General features: G+C 42.6%; 1 protein-coding gene across 4 annotated transcripts in view; it reads right to left on the reverse strand.

Annotated features, from left to right (window-relative positions):
* The window catches only part of LOC111966719 (rap guanine nucleotide exchange factor 3-like), a 45579-nt gene that overhangs the window by 8741 nt on the left and 18461 nt on the right, over positions 1–18377 (reverse strand). For all 4 annotated transcript variants that reach the window (XM_023991598.2, XM_023991600.2, XM_023991599.1 and 1 more), the window contains 16 exons: positions 15085–15191; positions 14875–14996; positions 14376–14616; positions 14125–14209; positions 13420–13480; positions 12153–12229; positions 11854–12000; positions 11630–11733; positions 11078–11166; positions 10480–10558; positions 6461–6611; positions 5952–6034; positions 5503–5533; positions 3871–3937; positions 3497–3634; positions 1956–2053 (listed from right to left, as the gene is read on the reverse strand). In XM_023991598.2, the coding sequence (XP_023847366.1) occupies positions 1956–2053; positions 3497–3634; positions 3871–3937; positions 5503–5533; positions 5952–6034; positions 6461–6611; positions 10480–10558; positions 11078–11166; positions 11630–11733; positions 11854–12000; positions 12153–12229; positions 13420–13480; positions 14125–14209; positions 14376–14616; positions 14875–14996; positions 15085–15191 (1680 nt within the window). The remainder of the gene's footprint in view (positions 1–1955; positions 2054–3496; positions 3635–3870; positions 3938–5502; positions 5534–5951; positions 6035–6460; positions 6612–10479; positions 10559–11077; positions 11167–11629; positions 11734–11853; positions 12001–12152; positions 12230–13419; positions 13481–14124; positions 14210–14375; positions 14617–14874; positions 14997–15084; positions 15192–18377) is intronic.

The raw sequence follows: 18377 nt of genomic DNA on the forward strand, positions 1-18377 counted from the left end.
TGGGGAAAGAACACAGRCACTGGACAGAAGAACTCTGCCCAGAAGGCCAGCATCCCGGAGTCGCCTCTTCACTGTTGACGTTGAGACTACAGTGTAAAAGGTTAACTTTGTTAAAGCAAGGCCCCTGAACTCTCCTGTATTTTCTACACTATGCAATGATATGGGTAGCAACCATGTAACGCTTTACAGCATACAGAAGTGCACTGGTTATCAAGGGGCAAAGTATTGACACTTTTTTTTTTTATAATTGAGAGACGAGCTTAAAGTTTTCTTTACTGACCATCATTTTCACTTGTCTGACCGGTTGCATGATGAAGAGTTTTTCACACGACTGGCCTATCTGGGTGATGTTTTTTCCTCGCCTAAACGATCTGAATCTAGGATTACAGGGACTTTCCGCAACTATATTGTAACGGCTATCGTCATATTCCTCCTCCTCGAACGAGGAGAGGCGAGAAGGACCGGACCAATACGCGGAGTGGTTAGTGTTCATGATGAATGATTTATTATAACGGAAAAACTGAACACTGAAAATACAAAACAAATAMACGAAGTGCAGAAAACAGATACAGTACCGTGTGGTGAAAAACACAAACACGGAAACAAACACCCACAAAACACACGTGAAACCCAGGCTGCCTAAGTATGATTCTCAATCAGGGACAACGATTGACAGCTGCCTCTGATTGAGAATCATACCAGGCCGAACACAAAAATCCCAACATAGAAAATCAACCATAGACAAACCCACCCAACTCACGCCCTGACCAACTAAAATAAATACAAGACAAAGGAAAACAGGTCAGGAACGTGACATATATTCAATGTGCGTACAAAATTGAGGCTAAGAAGTTGGAGCTCTTCTCTGTCTGCATTAACAAGGACAACACACAGGTCTTTCCATCATTGTATGATTTTTTGTGTGCGCAAATGAACAAGCTTACAGACAATGTCAAATGTGATATAGCGAAGCACCTGAGTGAGTTGGTTGCCCAATTACGCAGGTACTTTCCCGAAACGGATGACACAAATAACTGGTTATAACGGAAGAGAGCCTCATCGAAATTGCAACAAGCGAATCTGTGAAATTGAATTTAATCAGAAACCACTGCCAGATTTCTGGATTGGGCTGTGCTCAGAGTATCCTGCATTGGCAAATCGCGCTGTTAAGACACTGATGCCCTTTGCAACCACRTACCTATGTGAGTGGATTCTCGGCCCTCACTAGCATGAAAACTTAATACAGGCACAGACTGTGTGKRRRAAATGATTTAAGACTGAGACGCTCTCCAATAGTTATTCACAATTTCCGATGAACAAATATAGTTATATGTAAGATGGCTAAATAAAGAGTACAATTATTATTTGTGCCCTGGTCCTATAAGAGCTCTTTGTCACTTCCCATGAGCCGGGTTGTGACAACACAATCTTATGTTTTAATAAMTGTATTGTATAGTGTGTGTGTGGCAGGCTTACAATCATGGCAAAAAAACATTTGAGAGTGCGCTGACCGTGGTGCTAGAGGGGGTACGCAGCTGGAGGTTGAATGTTTGAAGGGGTACGGGACTATAAAAAGTTTGGGAACCACTGATCTAGACTATAGTCAAACCATTTCACCTTGGAGTTACACCGTTTTATAGTATTGGCTACGGTATCTTATATTAKAAGCAGTGGTGAGCTACTGATCTCTGACTGGGCGGCAGGTAGACTAGTGGTTAGAGCATTGGACTAGTAACCGAAAGGTTGCAAGATTGAATCCCCGAGCTGACAAGGTAAAAATCTGTCGTTCTGCCCCTGAACAAGGCAGTTAAACCCACTGTTCCTAGGCCATCATTGAAAATAAGAATTTGTTCTTAACTGACTTGCCTAGTTAAATAAAAGGTACATTTTTGTTTTTATTTTTTTACAGCAGACAGAAATGGATAAGTAGGTGATGAGGGGAGGTTAGGACTCACCAGTTGTTCCACCTGGCTGGCAGAGCAGAGGAACAGTCTCTCATTCAGCCCCAGGGAGGTGTAGACTGCTGTGGTATCCAGCTTCAGCTGAGTCCTGTCTATGATACARCAAACACAAACCATTTAATACAGCTCACAGACACACCCCAACGTATCAACACTTACTGAGCGCTACACATTCTTTCAATAAAGCATACCGTAATATCACATTTACATATTACAAAAACTTGAACATGTACATACACTACCGTTCAAAGGTTTGGGGTCACTTAGAAAAGTCCTTGTTTTTGAAAGAAAAGCATTTTTTTTGTCCATTAAAACAACATAAAATTGATCAGAAATACAGTGTAGACATTGTTAATGTTGTAAATGGCTATTGTAGCTGGAAACGGCAGATATTTTATGGAATATCTACATAGGCGTACAGAGGCCCATTATCAGCAACCATCACTCCTGTGTTCCAATGGCACGTTGTGTTAGCTAATCCAAGTTATCATTTTAAAAGGCTAATTGATCATTTGAAAACCCTTGTGCAATTTGTGGGTTCAATTACAGGCTCAAAATGGCCAGAAACAAAAACCTTTCTTCTGAAACTCGTCAGTCTATCCTTGTTCTGAGAAATTAAGGCTATTCCATGTGAGAAATTGCCAAGAAACTGAAGATCTCGTACAACGCTGTGTTCTACTCCCTTCACAGAACAGCGCAAACTGGCCCTAGTGCACAACTGAGCAAGTGGACAAGTACATTAGTGTCGAGTTTGAGAAACAGATCAAACCCACAAATGCTGATGCTCCAGATACTCAACTAGTCTAAAGAAGGCCAGTTTTATTGCTTCTTTAATCAGGACAACAGTTTTCAGCTGTGCGAACATAATTGCAAAAGGGTTTTCTAGTGATCAATTAGCCTTTTAAAATTATAAACTTGTACAACATTAACAATGTCTACACTGTATTTCTGATCAATTTGATGTTATTTTAATGGACATTTTTTTTTGCTTTTCTTTCAAAAACAAGGACATTTCTAAGTGACCCCAAACTTTTGAACGGTAGTGTATATAAAATCGTAACGTTATGAATAGTGTTGTATCAAGTGTATTAACACTGATAGGGAACTAAAATCTAATTTATGCTCAATCTGAAAATGTGGTCGGGGGCTTCGTATCGAGGGTGTGACACAATAGCGAAGCCTCCGGAGGCATGCAGAGACCAAATCAAGCTCCGTACCGCATCGCTAAGCGCCTCTCGAATTTTGTAACGATGTAGAGGGCAACGTATAGCTCCACATTGACATGATTGGTTGACAGTAGGTGAGGGCGGGAGGTTCTGTATAAACACAACATTCGTCACATCAGTTCTGCAATGCTCCGCGAAGAGCAAGAAGTATGAATGCCGTGACTTCTGCAAAGGCCGTATCACCGTAAATGCTGCACGGACAATACAGACGATCGATTGACCATGCAGCGCTTTTATTGCATATCCTGTACAGTTGTATCTTAGAAAAGGTATTCAAATTGCTTCCAGGTGACATGAAGAGCCACCCACCTCCCATTGAATTCATTTTGACCAGGACGTGGTYTCCTCCTGGGTTTACCAGCGATGACATCACTTCCTGAACAGAGGTGTTCACCGGCAGCATCAGCGTGACTGACGTATGGTCTGGCCGAAATATCTCATACAATACTAGGAAACACAGAGACATGGGAGAAGACATTTTGCATTAAAACAAAGTATAGAAACAATCATTAATACCGACCAATCTGTAAGTGCCTTTCCTGGATACAGTGGGCTGTGAATGGTTAACCAATAGCAATAAACAGTAAAACATTTAGCCTTTTGTGTCATTATAGAAAAGGCATAGTTCAAGACATAGTTATTATCATGCTACGGTTGACATAACTCGTAGTAGTCTCACTGACCTTTGTCCTGTGATCTGATTGGCAGGCACTTCCCTACTGGCTCCTCACAACTGGAGAACCAGTCAAACTGATGGTGACAAATAACACACAGAGTACGTCAGCCACAACTGTGGCTTTTAATTTTGTATGTTTTTTATGCTTTTATATCTTTTAGCTCAGGGAGGCGTTATGTGCTGTCTACTTTTCCAGAATTTCTGAGGACTCGCATTGTTCTGTTATCTCACAATCTGCCTAAGGGGGCATGTAATGTAGTAATAACCAGAGGAGCAGAAGTACACTACATGACCAGAAGTATGTGGACACCTGCTCGTCGAACATCTCATTCCAAAATCATGGGAATTAATATAAACTTGGTCCCCCTTTGCTGTTATAACAGCCTCCACTCTTCTGGGAAGACTGTCCACTAGATGTTGGAACATTGCTGCAGGGACTTGCTTCCATTCAGCCACAACAGCATTAGTGAGGTCGGCACTGATGTTGGGCGATTAGGCCTGGCTCGCAGTCGGAGTTACAATTCATCCCAAAAGTGTTTGATGGGGTTGAGGTCAGGGCTCTGTGCAGGCCAGTCAAGTTCTTACACACCAATCTCGACAAATCATTTCTGTATGGACATCGCTTTGTGCACGGGAGCATTGTCATGCTGAAACAGGAAAGGGCCTTCCCCAAACTTTTGCCACAAAAGTTTGCACAGAATCGTCTAGAATGTCATTGTACGCTGCTGTAGTGTTAAGATTTCCCTTCACTGGAACTAAGGGGCCCAAACCATGAAAAACAGCCCCAGACCATTATTCCTCTTCCGCAAAACTTTACAGTTGGCACTATGCATTCGGGCAGGTAGCGTTCTCCTGGCATCCACCAAACCCAGGTTCGTCTGTCGAACGTTTCCACTGTTCCAGAGTCCAATGGTGGTGAGCTTTACACCACTCCAGCTGACGCTTGGCATTACGCATGGTGATTTTAGGTTTGTGTGAGGCTGCTTGGCCATGGAAACCAATTTCATGAAGCTCCTTGTGCAGTTATTTTGCTGACGTTGCTTCCAGAGGCAGTTTGGAACCCGGTAGTGAGTGTTGCAACCGAGGACAGGCGATTCTTACACGCTACGTGCTTCAGCACTCAGCTGTCCCGTTCTTTGAGCTTGTGTGGCCTACCACTTCGCGGCTGAGCCATTGTTGCTCCTAGAAGTTTCCACTTCACAATAACAGCATTTACAGTTGACCGGGGCAGCTCTAGCAGGGCAGAAATTTGACAAACGTACTTTTTGGAAAGGTGGCATCCTATGACGGTGCCACATTGAAAGTCACTGAGCTCTTCAATAAGGCCATTCTACTGGCAATGTTTGTTTATGGAGATTGCATAGCGGTGTGCTCGATTTTAAACACCTGTCAGCAATGGGTGTGGCTAAAATAGCCAAATCCCCTCATTTGAAGGGGTGTCCACATACTTTTGTATATATAGTGTATGTGTGCGTGCACAAGTTATCTTTATTGAGCATGTACTCTCGTGGACAGACTACTAAAACATAACTTGAGAATCTGACAAAATTATGCAAGATTTTAGTTCTGGGTTAACCAAGATTATTCATTATAAGCATATTATTATTATTATTATTATTATTATAATAAAGTAGCTTACCCTTGCCAGTGACCCAAAACCATTTTCCAGCCTGGAAAGATATTGAAAAATACAAAAATGCTAAAATATTTGCATTAGAATCTACATGCTAGAAATATTCCCATCATCCTGGTTACAATACTTCATAATGTTATCAACGTGGCTGCTTCAGCTTCTGTCGACTGAACACTAGTCTGTCTCTTCAGCAGGAGGAGCTAGATGCCTTGTTAATTGGTTTTGGTAGACAGATAAAAAATACACTGCCATAAATGTTGGGTATGTGAGCCTCTCAAAATGTGAGTACAGTACATAGAAATAAACATAACTTAAGTTTCACATTACTGAAGTCATACCATTAATATCCAATCCAACCCATGACATATAACAGGTATCTTGACCTTTGACCTCATTCATTCACCTGGTCGGTTATTCTATATGACAGACTGACTGGGTGATGTGTTCCTACTCACACTCTGGTTCTCCTCCTGTCTCTGAGCTGCTCTCTCAGCATACTGGACAGACGGGAGTCACCTGACACCTCTTTCCTCAGCGTCTGTCATGCATACAATATGTTCTATATTATCTACTTTTAAGAGCCTTATATTTGGATAAATAACATTAATATAAGACTGCTATTTTTGATCCTGTGTAGATAATCTACAGATGTAGGATCTTAATTTGATCACTCATTTGTTGCTGAGAATTTTTCTGCACAGGAGGAAATGTAAACTTGTAATGTATTCAAGGTTTACAAAGGCTTCTAATTTCCAATTTAAAATGTCAGTATTGATTTGCCCTAACAAAAAAATGTATCAACCCCTGCAACAATTTTTTTATTAATTAATATCCACATAATAATTCACATTTTCTGTTGCTGCAGCAAGCTGTCTCAAATTAAGATCCTACATCTGTATATATCTGTACATACACATAATATCTGTGTGTGTTCATAGAGAAGCCCACTACCAAACTCACTCACCTCCAGGAAGTCAACAGCGATGGGGTCGTCTTTGAGCATCTGGCTGAACAGCGCCACCCACTGGCCAATCAGCTTCACTATCTTTTGCTTGGTGTTGAGGGCGTAGGCTGCCTTCTCCAGCTCTGAGCCCTCAGACGGCTCGGCATGGTAAGTGCACTCAAGGTTAAGGAAGGGAACCTACCCATCTGAACAACAACTTAACACAGCTATTCTAGACCTAGATCACTGTCTGAGCTCCTGTCGACTGGATGCTTTGGTTAAATTATGTTAATTTGTTWAATTTATTTAGTTTAATAACATTTAAAACATTTCATTTGTTTTTGGTAGACCAATTAAAAATACTCCCACAAATGGTGGGTATGTGATCCACTTAAATCAAAATGTATTGGTCACGTACACATATTATGCAGATGTTATCGCAGGTGCAGCAAAATGCTTATGTTTGTAGGTCCAACAGTGCAGTATACCTAAGAATACAAAACAATACACACAAATCCCCCCCCCCCAGCAATGTCAGAGTCCGGAATATACAGTGCATTCGGAAAGTATTCAAACCCCTTGACTTAGTTCCACATTTTGATACTTTACAGCCTTATTCTAAAATTGATTATACAAAATATCCTCAATCTAAACACAATACCCCATAACGACAACGGATTTTTTTTTGTTTTGTTTTTAATGTTTGCAAATGTATTATAAATAAAAACAGAAATACCTTATTTACATAAGTATTCAGACCCTTTGCTATGAGACTGGATATTGAGCTCAGGTGCATCCTGTTTCCATTGTTAATCCTTGAAATGTTTGATTGTGTCACGCCTGCTCCCACTCTCCCTCCCTGGCACGCGAAGGCGCCAGGCTCCCCAGCATTACGCACTCCCACCACCATCAGTATGCACACCTGCCCTTCCCCGTCACGCGCGTCAGCGATTATTAGACTCACCTGGACTCAATCACCTCTGTCATTACCTCCCCTATATCTGTCTGGTTCCACACTTTATTCACTGTGCAGCATTAATTGTCATATGTGCTTGTTTACCCGTGTGCTGATGCTTTTCCTGGTTTGTTGCCTGTCTGTTTTGTATTAAATATCAACTCCCTGTACCTGCTTCTCATCTCCAGCATCGGTCCTTACAGAATGCTGCAGCCATCTAACGAAGTATCAGGGAGTGCTGGCGTTCCGGTTGGTGGTGACGTCGGTTCCGGGGGCCGACACCGATGGAACCGGTGGTGCCTAAGCCAGCTTGTCGGGCTGTCAAGCCCTAGTTGGCTCGAGAGGTTCTTGCCCCGGTTGGCTCAGAAGGTGCCCATCCCACGTCGGGCCTCAGCCAGATTGTCAGGTTTTTACGCCACAGCCGGATCATCGGGCTTCCACGCCGCAGCGGGATCGACAAGCGTTCACGCCTCAGCCGGATCGTCAGGCTCCTATGCCTCTGCCGGTTCGTCGGGAGTTTACGCCCAGCCGGCTTGCCCAGCGCCCGTGCCTCGGCCGTCAGGCTTGCCCAGGTGGGACGCCGGGTGGCGCCCCTAGAGGGAGGGGTACTGTCACGCCTGCTCCCGCTCTCCCTCCCTGGCGGGCGAAGGCGCCAGGCTCCCCAGCATTACGCTATCCTGCCACCATCTGTACGCACACCTGCCTTCCCCCATGTTTTTCAGCGGCAGGAACTGGGAGACTAGTCAGGATCGAGGGAAAGAAGAACGGAGCAAAGTACAGAGAAATCCTTAATGAAAACCTGCCCCAAAGTGCTCAGTAACTCAGACTGGGGCGAAGGTTCACTTTCAAACAGCACAACGACCCTAAGCTCACAGCCAAGACAACGCAGGAGTGGCTTCGGGACAAGTCTCTGAATGTCCTTGAGTAGCCAGCCAGAACCTGGACTTAAACCTGAATGAACATCTCTGGAGAGACCTGAAAATAGCTGTGCAGCAATGCTCCCCATCCAACCTGACAAAGCTTGAGAGGATCTGCAGAGAAGAAGGGGAGAAACTCCCCAAATACAGGTGTGCTAAGCTTGTAGCATCATACCCAAGAAGAATCAAGGCTGTAATCGCTGCCAAAGGTGCTAAAAACAAAGTACTGAGTAAAGGCTCTGAATACTTCTGTAAATGTGATATTTCCATTTCTTATTATGAGGTATTGTGAATAGATTGAAGAGAAAAAACAAACAATTGAATCAATTTTAAAACAAGGCTGTAACGTGGAAAAGTCAAGGGGTCTGAATTCTTTCCGAATGCACTGTATGACCAGTGTTCAATGACTATGTACATAGGGCAGCAGTCTCTAAGGTGCAGAATAGAGTACCGAGTGGTAGCCGGCTAATAACAGTGACTAAGTACAGGGCAGGGCACTGGGCGGAGGCCGGTTAGTGGTGACTATTTAACAGTCTGATAGGAGCTGGAGATAGAAGCTGTTTTTCAGTCTCTCGGTCCCAGCTTTGATGCACCTGTACGGTCTCCGCCTTCTTGATGGTAGCAGAGTGGACAGGCCGTGGATCAGGGGCCAAAACAAATTTCTGTTGTGCCTTCTTCACCTGTGTGGATGGACCATTTCAGGTTGTCAGTGATTTGCATGCCGAGGAACGTGAAACCTTTCACCCTGTCCACTGCAGCCCAGTTGATGTGGATGGGGGTGTGCTCTCTCTGCTGTCTCCTGAAGTCCACAATCAGAGCCTTCATTTTGTTGATGTTGAAGGAGAGGTTATTTTCCTGGCACCACTCCGCCATGGCTGTCTCGTCATTGTTGTTAATCAGGCCTACCACTGTTGTATCGTCAGCAAACTTGATGATTGAGTTGGAGACGTGCATGGCTACGCAGTCATGGGTGAACAGGGAGTACAGGAGGGGGCTGAGCATGCACCCTTGTGGGGCCCCCGTGTTGAGGATCAGCGTGGCTGAGGTGTTGCTGCCTGGGGTTGGCCTGTCAGGAAGTCCAGGACCAAGTTGCACAGGTCGCGGGTTCAGACCCATGGCTCCAAGCAAAGTGATGAGCTTGAAGGGCACTATGGTGTTGAAGGCTGAGCTGTAGTCAATGAACAGCATTCTTACATAGGTATTCCTCATGTCCAGATGGGATAGGGCAGTGTGCASTGCGATGGCGATTGCGTCATCCGTGGATCTGTTGGGGCGGTATGCAAATTGAGAGCTCACAGTCCTCATGAACGGCGGTGGCCCACGTTGGCGGCTCTGTGTTTTCCTCAAATAAGGTGTTTAGATCGTCCAGGAGCGAGTCGTYGGTTTCCGCGACATGACTGGCTTTCCCTTTATAAGGACAAATTGTTGTCTCTTTATAGAGACATAATGTAAATGCTAGATTCTAGTAGATTTCGGAGGTGGAACTGCGTTAGAGCTGTCAAAAGTGTCAAATCCACAAGTGGCTCCTTGCTTTATCTTATCACGGACACTACTATTGGATGCAACAAAACCACCAATTTTTTATAATCTGACAAATCCCATGCAGCCATGTTAGAAGTTCAAGCACTTGAATGAGTGATATTCTATGTTCTACACCTCGATTAGACTGATAATCTATAAGTCCCCCCCCATCCAAATTAACATGAAAACATGCATTAGCCTACACTTTCTGTTACCGTTTTGAGCTTCTAACGCGGTAGGTATAATAAGGAAAGGGATAGTTTGTGACACACAAGCTCAGCCCACAGGGGCAGCAGGTAGCCTAGTGGTTAGAGTGTTGGGCCAGTAACCGAAAGGTTGCTAGATCGAATCCCGAGCTGACAAATAAAAAATCTGTCGTTCTGCCCCTGAACAAGGCAGTTAACCCACTGTTCCTAGGCTGGCATTGTAAATAAGAATTTGTTCTTAACTGACTTGCTTAGTTAAATAAACGTTAAATAAAAACATTTAAAATACCGCAGTTACACTGCCAAAACATCTGCTATAAGGATGTCTGCCAATGCCGGTTAACACTTGAACTGATTGAATTGAGGCATAGTAAATAAAAATAAACACAACAACTTACGGCATTGTCATCATTATCACACCTACATCATCATAAAGGATATTGCTGTTGTAGGGCYGGGCAGAGCTGGCTGGAGGGCATGAAGACCCTGTGGGTCAGTAGGAAGTCGCTCACACAGGGATCTGTAGGCACACAGACATAACACACTAACAACACATAACACACTAACAAGGCCTAATGGCATTATGTGTCTCTCCCGCAGTCCCCGTGCTTCCTACCTGAAAAACACAGGAACAATTTGAGTCATCTGATGTTGGCTTTTAGCGGAGATATAATATATAGCCAGGAATGTGACTGACCTGATTCTGCCTGTTGTTTTCTGTCTTTGTTGGCTGTTTCATGTGAATGACCCAAACAAACAGTTCCCATAAAACTATCTTTAAAGTTTGGCTGAGGATTCAGAGGTGAAGCTACTGTATGTTCATCCTGGTCACCAGATTGTTCACTATAGTGTGTCTTAAAAGAGGTACTCCTGTTCTTTGAACATAAAACAGTGGGAGTATGTCAGTGGTCAACTGACATAGAGGGGCCCAGCCACTATAGTAGAGAGATGTTTGGACTAAGGCAAGCCATACAGCATCATACCTATAGCATAATACCTACAGTATCATACCTATAGCATCATACCTATAGCATCATACCTATAGCATCATTGCCATTAGTATCCAACTTCACTGTCTCAAGCAGGTGTTCTAGGATCTTCTCTGGTGTTCCAGACATCACCGTATACCTGTGTGTTTGTGGGAGAGGGAGACAGAGAGAGAGAGCAAAAGAGATAGAAAGGGAAGACAGGAAGAGGAAGAGAGTATAGGTATGTGTGTAGGTGTGTAGAGAGCAACAGGCAGACACTTTACTAAAGAGGCAGTCAGCATCACCAGCATCACATTCATTAAACCCAATGTTTGTTAAAACACGAGGTGAGATAAAGTGCAGTCCATTCAACTGAACAGGGTTGAAATCCATTTCTGTGTTGAATCAACAATAGGTGAGCCGGTAACTGCCACAATTAACAACACTGTCCACAAAAATGGTACTGAAACGTGTTACACTCTACAGCAAAGAAATGTGTTTACATGACATTGGATTAATAACGCCTTGGATGAGTGTGTTCATTAAGGTTGAATGATGAATCTAAAAGTGCTTGTTTAACTGTTGTTATACAGTATGCTGTATGAGAGGTGTGCGTGCCTTACTTGCTGATGTTTCCTGTCCCTCCCTGATTGGTCGACTCAGCCTTCTCCAGCACCAGCACAGCTTTCCCATGTTCCTCCAGACGCACAGTGTTAGCCTCTACATCCTGAAACACAGTCATACAGACTTTATCTACTTACACACATACTGTATGAATGCACACAGGAACAGTACACATCAGTATGAATACGATATGTACACAACATCAGGTTGTGACCAAACCCACCTTGAGGATGCGTATGAAGTCCTGTTTGTCGACTCGTAGGAAGTGGCAGTTGTCCTCTCTCAGGATGATGGTGGCTGCTCTGGGAGCATCGTTCACCAGGGCCAGCTGCCCAAAGTCTTCTCCCTCATGTAACGTCGTCACCAGGCCCTGCATCACATACACGCACGTACACACACAAGGTATAACTATGTAACTGTAAGTACAGTGTGAATAGAATTCAAATTTAGTATCCAAATATTTATCAAAAGTGTATACTAAAGAATTGTAAACAAGTAAGATACTTGGGGTAATGGCCTTACCTTTCCATGTGTGATGACATTGACTGAGCCCTTCCAGATGATGTACCAGGAAGTACCTTTGTCTCCCTGACTGAACACTGAGAAACACAGAGACACATAATCAGGATTAATCACACCAGTCTCTCTCTCTCACACATCAGCATCTAAGTCAATCATCTTCACAGGTAATGATGTCCCAAAGGGCACTAAGTCAATCATCTTCACAGGTAATGATGTCCCAAAGGGCACTAAGTCAATCGATCTTCACATGGTAATGAAGTCACCAATGCGCCACTTAGAGTCAATCATCTTCACAGGTAATGATGTCCCAAAGGGCACTAAGTCAATCATCTTCACAGGTAATGATGTCCCAAAGGGCACTAAGTCCAGTGGTGGGAAAAGTCATCAATTGTCATACTTGAGAAAAAGTAATGAAAACTTACTCAAGTAAAAGTGAAAGTCACCCAGTAAAATACTACTTCAGTAAAAGTCTAAAAGTATTTGGTTTTAAATGTACTCAAGTATCAAAAGTAAAAGTATAAATCATTTCAACGTCCTTATATTAAGCAAACCAGACGGCACAATTTTCTTGGTTTTTATTTTTTTTACGGATAGCCAGGGTCACACTCCAACACAGACATMATTTACAAACAAAGCATGTGTATTTAGTGAGTCTGCCAGATCAGAGGCAGTAGAGATGACCAGGGATGTTCTCTTGATAAGTGTGTGAATTGGACCATTTTCTTGTCAAAATGTAACGACTACTTTTGGGTATCAGGGAAAATGAATGGAGTAAAAATTACATTACTTTCTTTAGGAATGTAGTGAAGTAAAAGTAAAAGCTGCCAAAAATATAAATAGTAAAGTAAAGTACAAATACCTCAAAAAACTTTTACTTATGTACTTTACACCACTGACTAAGTCCAATCAAAACGAAAGGCTGGGAGGCAAAATACTGGTGATCTGTATCTTCTTGTCCATGTTCACAAAGGTACACACGGCATTTAGGTTGGCGTTTCAGTCAGCTCTGCCGATACACAGCTTTCTCTGACAATCTAATGGACTGATTGTCCAAGATAAAGATGTTGAAATATTCTAGTGTGTTTCAGTAGGTTTTACATCAGTGGCAGGAATGATTAGTTCTGCCTAAAGGACAGGTTAGTTGTATACTGCAGTGAGGGGGAGGATGGAAACAGAGACAGAGCATCTATAGCACTGTGGTAGTGATGTGGGTCCACCACAGTTCAAACAAACATCACAGATGACTACTACAGACTATCACACTCACATACTGTGCCTGCTTTGGCATGGGACTCAAACACCAACACTGCTGCCAATTCCTTACGCACCTACAACAGGAAAAGGGAAAGGGAACAAGACAGGGTTGAACAGGGAGAGGTCAGAGGGAGGGGCAGTGTAAAGCTCTACGGGACATACAGTAGGGTTACTTCCTCCTCTCGGACCCAGATTAAATGGATTCCTGGATTTAAAACCACTTTCAATCACTTTTGATACTCTATTGAGGATTGCTTTTGCATCCCAGGAGTAGACTTAATCTGGATCCGGGAAACCGTCATCATGTGCAGGTTTTCTAGTCCACAGGAGGCTCAATCCACTTTCCAAGAACTGGGTCCATATTTAATTCACAAAGTGTCTAAGAGTAGGACTACTGACCTAGAATCAGATCCCCCCCCGTCCAAATAATCTTATTCATTATGATCTATGAGGCAAAACTGACGCTGTATCAGTACTCCTACCTTGAGACTTTGAATACGGCCCATGGTGTAGCAGTTTCTTATTTCTACAGAACGTTCTGAACATCTTCTGACTAGACTCAGGCTGTATGCATCCTAAATGGCCCCATATTCCCTATGGAGTTTACTACTTTTGGCCAGAGCCCTATGTGCCTTGTTCAAAAGTAGTGTACTACATAGGGAAGTGTGACATTTAGGACTCAACCAGCCCAGGGACAGAACAGGATGCTGTCACTCACGGAGGTGGAGAGATGAGCAGCAGCCTTGACATGAAGCAGCTCCTCATAGATCACTTCCAGGTCCTCAGCACTTCGCTGGGTAGGGCTACAGAGTGGAAGGGATATGGGCAGGTTACAATACTGTCACAGGCTATGATTTAGAATAGGATGGGTTATGATAGGATAGGATAGAATACAAGTTCATTGTCCCCTTGACTTCAAGGGTAAAACAAACTTGATTCAGACACACACTATAATAAAATGGAACTCACCATTTACGTAAAATCATGGTCAGAAGAGCATCTGGACCCATCTGGAGTAATAACGACAAACCCTCCTGCAGCTCTTCGTCTGATTGGTCCTTCTCATTGGTTGTGTGTTTCAGGTAGATATTCTCATTGGCTGTGTGACTCAGTGCATCCTTCTCATTAGTCAAGTGGTTTAGTCCAAACTCCGAATCCAGGAAGCGGTAAAATTGAGTGTCTTTGTCATGGAAGTTTAACTCTTGCTTCACTACATTGTGATGATAGGAGACATTGAGTTTTGTTACACTCACAGAGAGGAGTTGATTCTCACTAATCATATTTGATAATACATGATGATAATACTCTCACCCACTCTAATGAAAGTGAGGACTTGTTAAAAACAAGGACTATAACTATCACAAAACTTACAATGACCAAAACTGCTATGGCTTGATTAAGAATTTTGAACTTGGTGAAAGAATTGCAGTTACTTTATATACACATCTTAAAAAGCAATCTCATTTACCATGAACAATGATTCCTTCATCCACCAGGACTTGCCACATTCCAACTGCCTGGCTCCTTGATTGGAGGCATTTGTTTAGCTTCATCAGCCAATCAACAAGATCTTTCCCCGAACAACATTGTCTGTAAGGAGGAGAGAGTGAGACCTCTACAAGGGAACTATACAAAGCAATAGTTATTGCAGTCATTGATATAGGAGGCCCAATAATACCTGTAGGTCTTCAGGTGATGCTTTCTGTCCCTGATCAGGCCAGGGTTACGCTCTATCAAGGCACTGTACACCACCCTCGATGCCTTCAGAATACGATCAGACAGAAACTACAAGGGGTGAGAGAGCGAAAGAGAAAGAAAGAAATAGGGAGAGAGAGAGAGAGAGAGAAAGCTTAGAAAATACTTGATACAAGTGAAATGTAGGCTTTGTACAAATCAAAAGATAATTGGACGATGGGTCTCTTTCTATGCTTATCATAGACACACAACCAACAATCCTTTATATGATGTGTTAAGATAGGAGATTCTAGGAATAAAGCAGAAATGTGAAATATCACAGGTCTTGTTTATCAATAGAATAAGTGACAACAGTGACCTACTGCAGGCAGGAGTTAGAATGAAATGTGAAAAGCAAGTGTCAGAAAACATATCTTCTGAGAGGAGCATTATAGAAAGTAGACCATGTGTGATGTCACTAGTGTGAGTTGAGTTTCTCTTTGCGGGGGCCCTAATTGTGTGTGTGGGAGGCAAGCACACAACTAAATTCCCTCCGCATAAGAGAGAAGAGGTGGATGTCACTTGGCTATAGTGACAACTTTTCCTTTCTGACAGCTTTCACTTTCCTTCCACTTTCTCACTATCATTTAGAATAAAGAGTGAACACCCCTCTAATTTTACCCCCCCCTCTGTCTCTGTCTCTGTCTCTGTCCTGCTCTACCACCCAAACAGGATATGGAATAAAACATTTTTTTTAAAGAGTGTAAAAGCAATCAGTGATGCAGACCAAAGCTTACATAACTCACAACACATTGTGACTGTTGCTATGCTGTCTCTGTCCTACTTTTTCCTGTTCATGTGCAACGTCCGTAACAAACACCAATATTACAAACTACTACATAACAATTGACAAAACCAATATTACAAACTACTACATAACAATTGACAAAACCAATATTACAAACTACTACATAACAATTGACAAAACCAATATTACAAACTATTACATAATAATTGACAAAACCAATATTACAAACTATTACATAATAATTGACAAAACCAATATTAAAAACTACTACATAACAATATTTACTGGATTTATTAATGAACTAGAACACTCTTTCACCTTCTTCTCCCTTTCTTATTTTCACTCCCTCCCACTCTGTATTTTCTTGCTCCTAAACTAGTCTTGTGATTCCACTAGTGACTCACACAGTTGCTTGTTTGTTCTTGGGCTTCTTTCAGGGCACTGTTTGTCCAAGGTGGTGGTCTTGAGATTCAGATTGAACTCAATGAACACCATTTCCTATGGCTTTTCTCTCCACTTGGCTTGGTGTTGTGGTGTTCCAGTCTCCCTGTGAGGACATTTTGCCTCTCTCTCCTCTCACTAGCCTGCCATGGCCAATGGCTCTGGCTCCACGCCACTCAGGATGAAATGATTGGCTCTTGACCCGTGACTGATCTGCCGACTCAGGCCTCTGCTATGACAACATAACCTGACAGAACCTGCGGTTCTCATACAGCCAGACTCAAGTATTAAAGACCTCAGCAACATTTCAAATAAAGTGTTTTCAGAACCATGGACAAAGGAATGGAAGTTCATAGAGACACACCTGCTGTGTGAGAAGTTAACTGAGGGATCCTCAACCCTCCCTTCTTTTCCCCCTTCATCCACCAGTTTTCTCATTGGCTGTTTTATTCAAAGACTGTAGGCATCATTCTAAACCTCTCATCCTCTCCTCTGGCATCTGCTGTGCCCCCCATTCCCAGGCCTGCAGACTGGCTGTGCTTGCTGGAGGTCACTACTATTCCCATGTGCCCTGACTGTCCCTGTGGGACCACTAGCTACCACCATGTTCTTAAGCAGGTTACCTCTGACCTCTGACACTGAGATAATAATCTCCAAATGCATAAATCACCTATCATCATTGCAGCCAGGCTGGCATTTCTACTGTGGCTGTGTTCCGTTTGCTATCTTAAACACATTGTTATTAATAAAACAGACCAAAACATAACCTTTCCTACACTACATTCTGGGTAAAGAATGTCACTTCCTAACCTTGATCATAGACAATAAAAAAGAAAGGCAGTATGTCTAGTTCTTCACTTGATTGTTCTGACTGCATGTGTCAGGTTACAGAGTAAACACTTTTCACACAGGTGTGCCAGTGCCAGTGAATGACATACTGTACTTACTGTTGACAAAACCAACTCTCTTTGACGTTTCAGCTCCGGAAGAGATTGACTATGTGCTTTAGATAAACATGAATAAAAAAATGTCTTATGGAGACCAAGTAAAGTCTGCCTTTGATGGCTATGTCTGTGTTTGAATGGTGTAGCATCACAAAAGGGCCTGAACATCTGGGCCTGTTAAAACGGTTTATGGGTTGGATGTCTCTGGCTGGTAGTCTCTGACAATAGCTAATGTGGTCTGCGGTAATGCCCACAACAACAAAAAACAATCACTGTTTGGTAACTTCATTCTTCGGGCTCAGTGAGAGTTACTGTTTTAATCAGTGAGAGTTACTGTTTAAAATACATTTTAAAATGCAATTCCTATAATTCTACACAGTTTCCATTACATATTATGCATCTGTAAGCTGTTAGTGTCTTAACGACCGTTCCACAGGTGAATGTTCATTAATTGTTTATGGTTCATTGATCAAGCATGGGAAACAGTGTTTAAACCCTTTACAATGAAGATCTGTGAAGTAATTTGGATTTTTACAAATTATCTTTGAAAGACAGGGTCCTGAAAGAGGGCCGTTTCTTTTTTTGCTGAGTTTATTTACCATATCAAATGGAGACAGAAACATAAACCTTTTACTTTATCACAAGTAGACATAATTGCAAATGATTAAATCCTTCCAATAGAATTCTAAAAAAATATTTAGTTACGAATTGAACTTTAATTAAATGAGTTTAGTCTTCACATGGGATGATTTCGCTGAACAACAAAAGGGAATATTGAATGATCGGCAATGATCCATCGCATCTCCCAAAGACGTTTTCAACATACATCTGTAAAATGATAGTCTAGAAACTAAAGCTTTGGTTGTCTTCCTCTCAGGCTTCCATGTCTTCTCCCTGGACCTCCTCAATGTCCACCTCTTGAACATCAGACTCTGAAGCCTCATCTTCACTGTCACTTTCCAACCTTGTTGAGGATGGCTCAAGGTTCAGTTATAAGCTAACTTTTTTGATGAATGTAAGCAAAATTCCCAAAATTACAGGGCTTAACTTCACAGGGAAAAATTCCGGAAATTTACCGGAAAGTTTCCGACCCTTTGCAATCCT

Source organism: Salvelinus sp. IW2-2015, linkage group LG7, assembly GCF_002910315.2.
Source record: "Salvelinus sp. IW2-2015 linkage group LG7, ASM291031v2, whole genome shotgun sequence".
NCBI lineage: Eukaryota > Metazoa > Chordata > Actinopteri > Salmoniformes > Salmonidae > Salvelinus > Salvelinus sp. IW2-2015.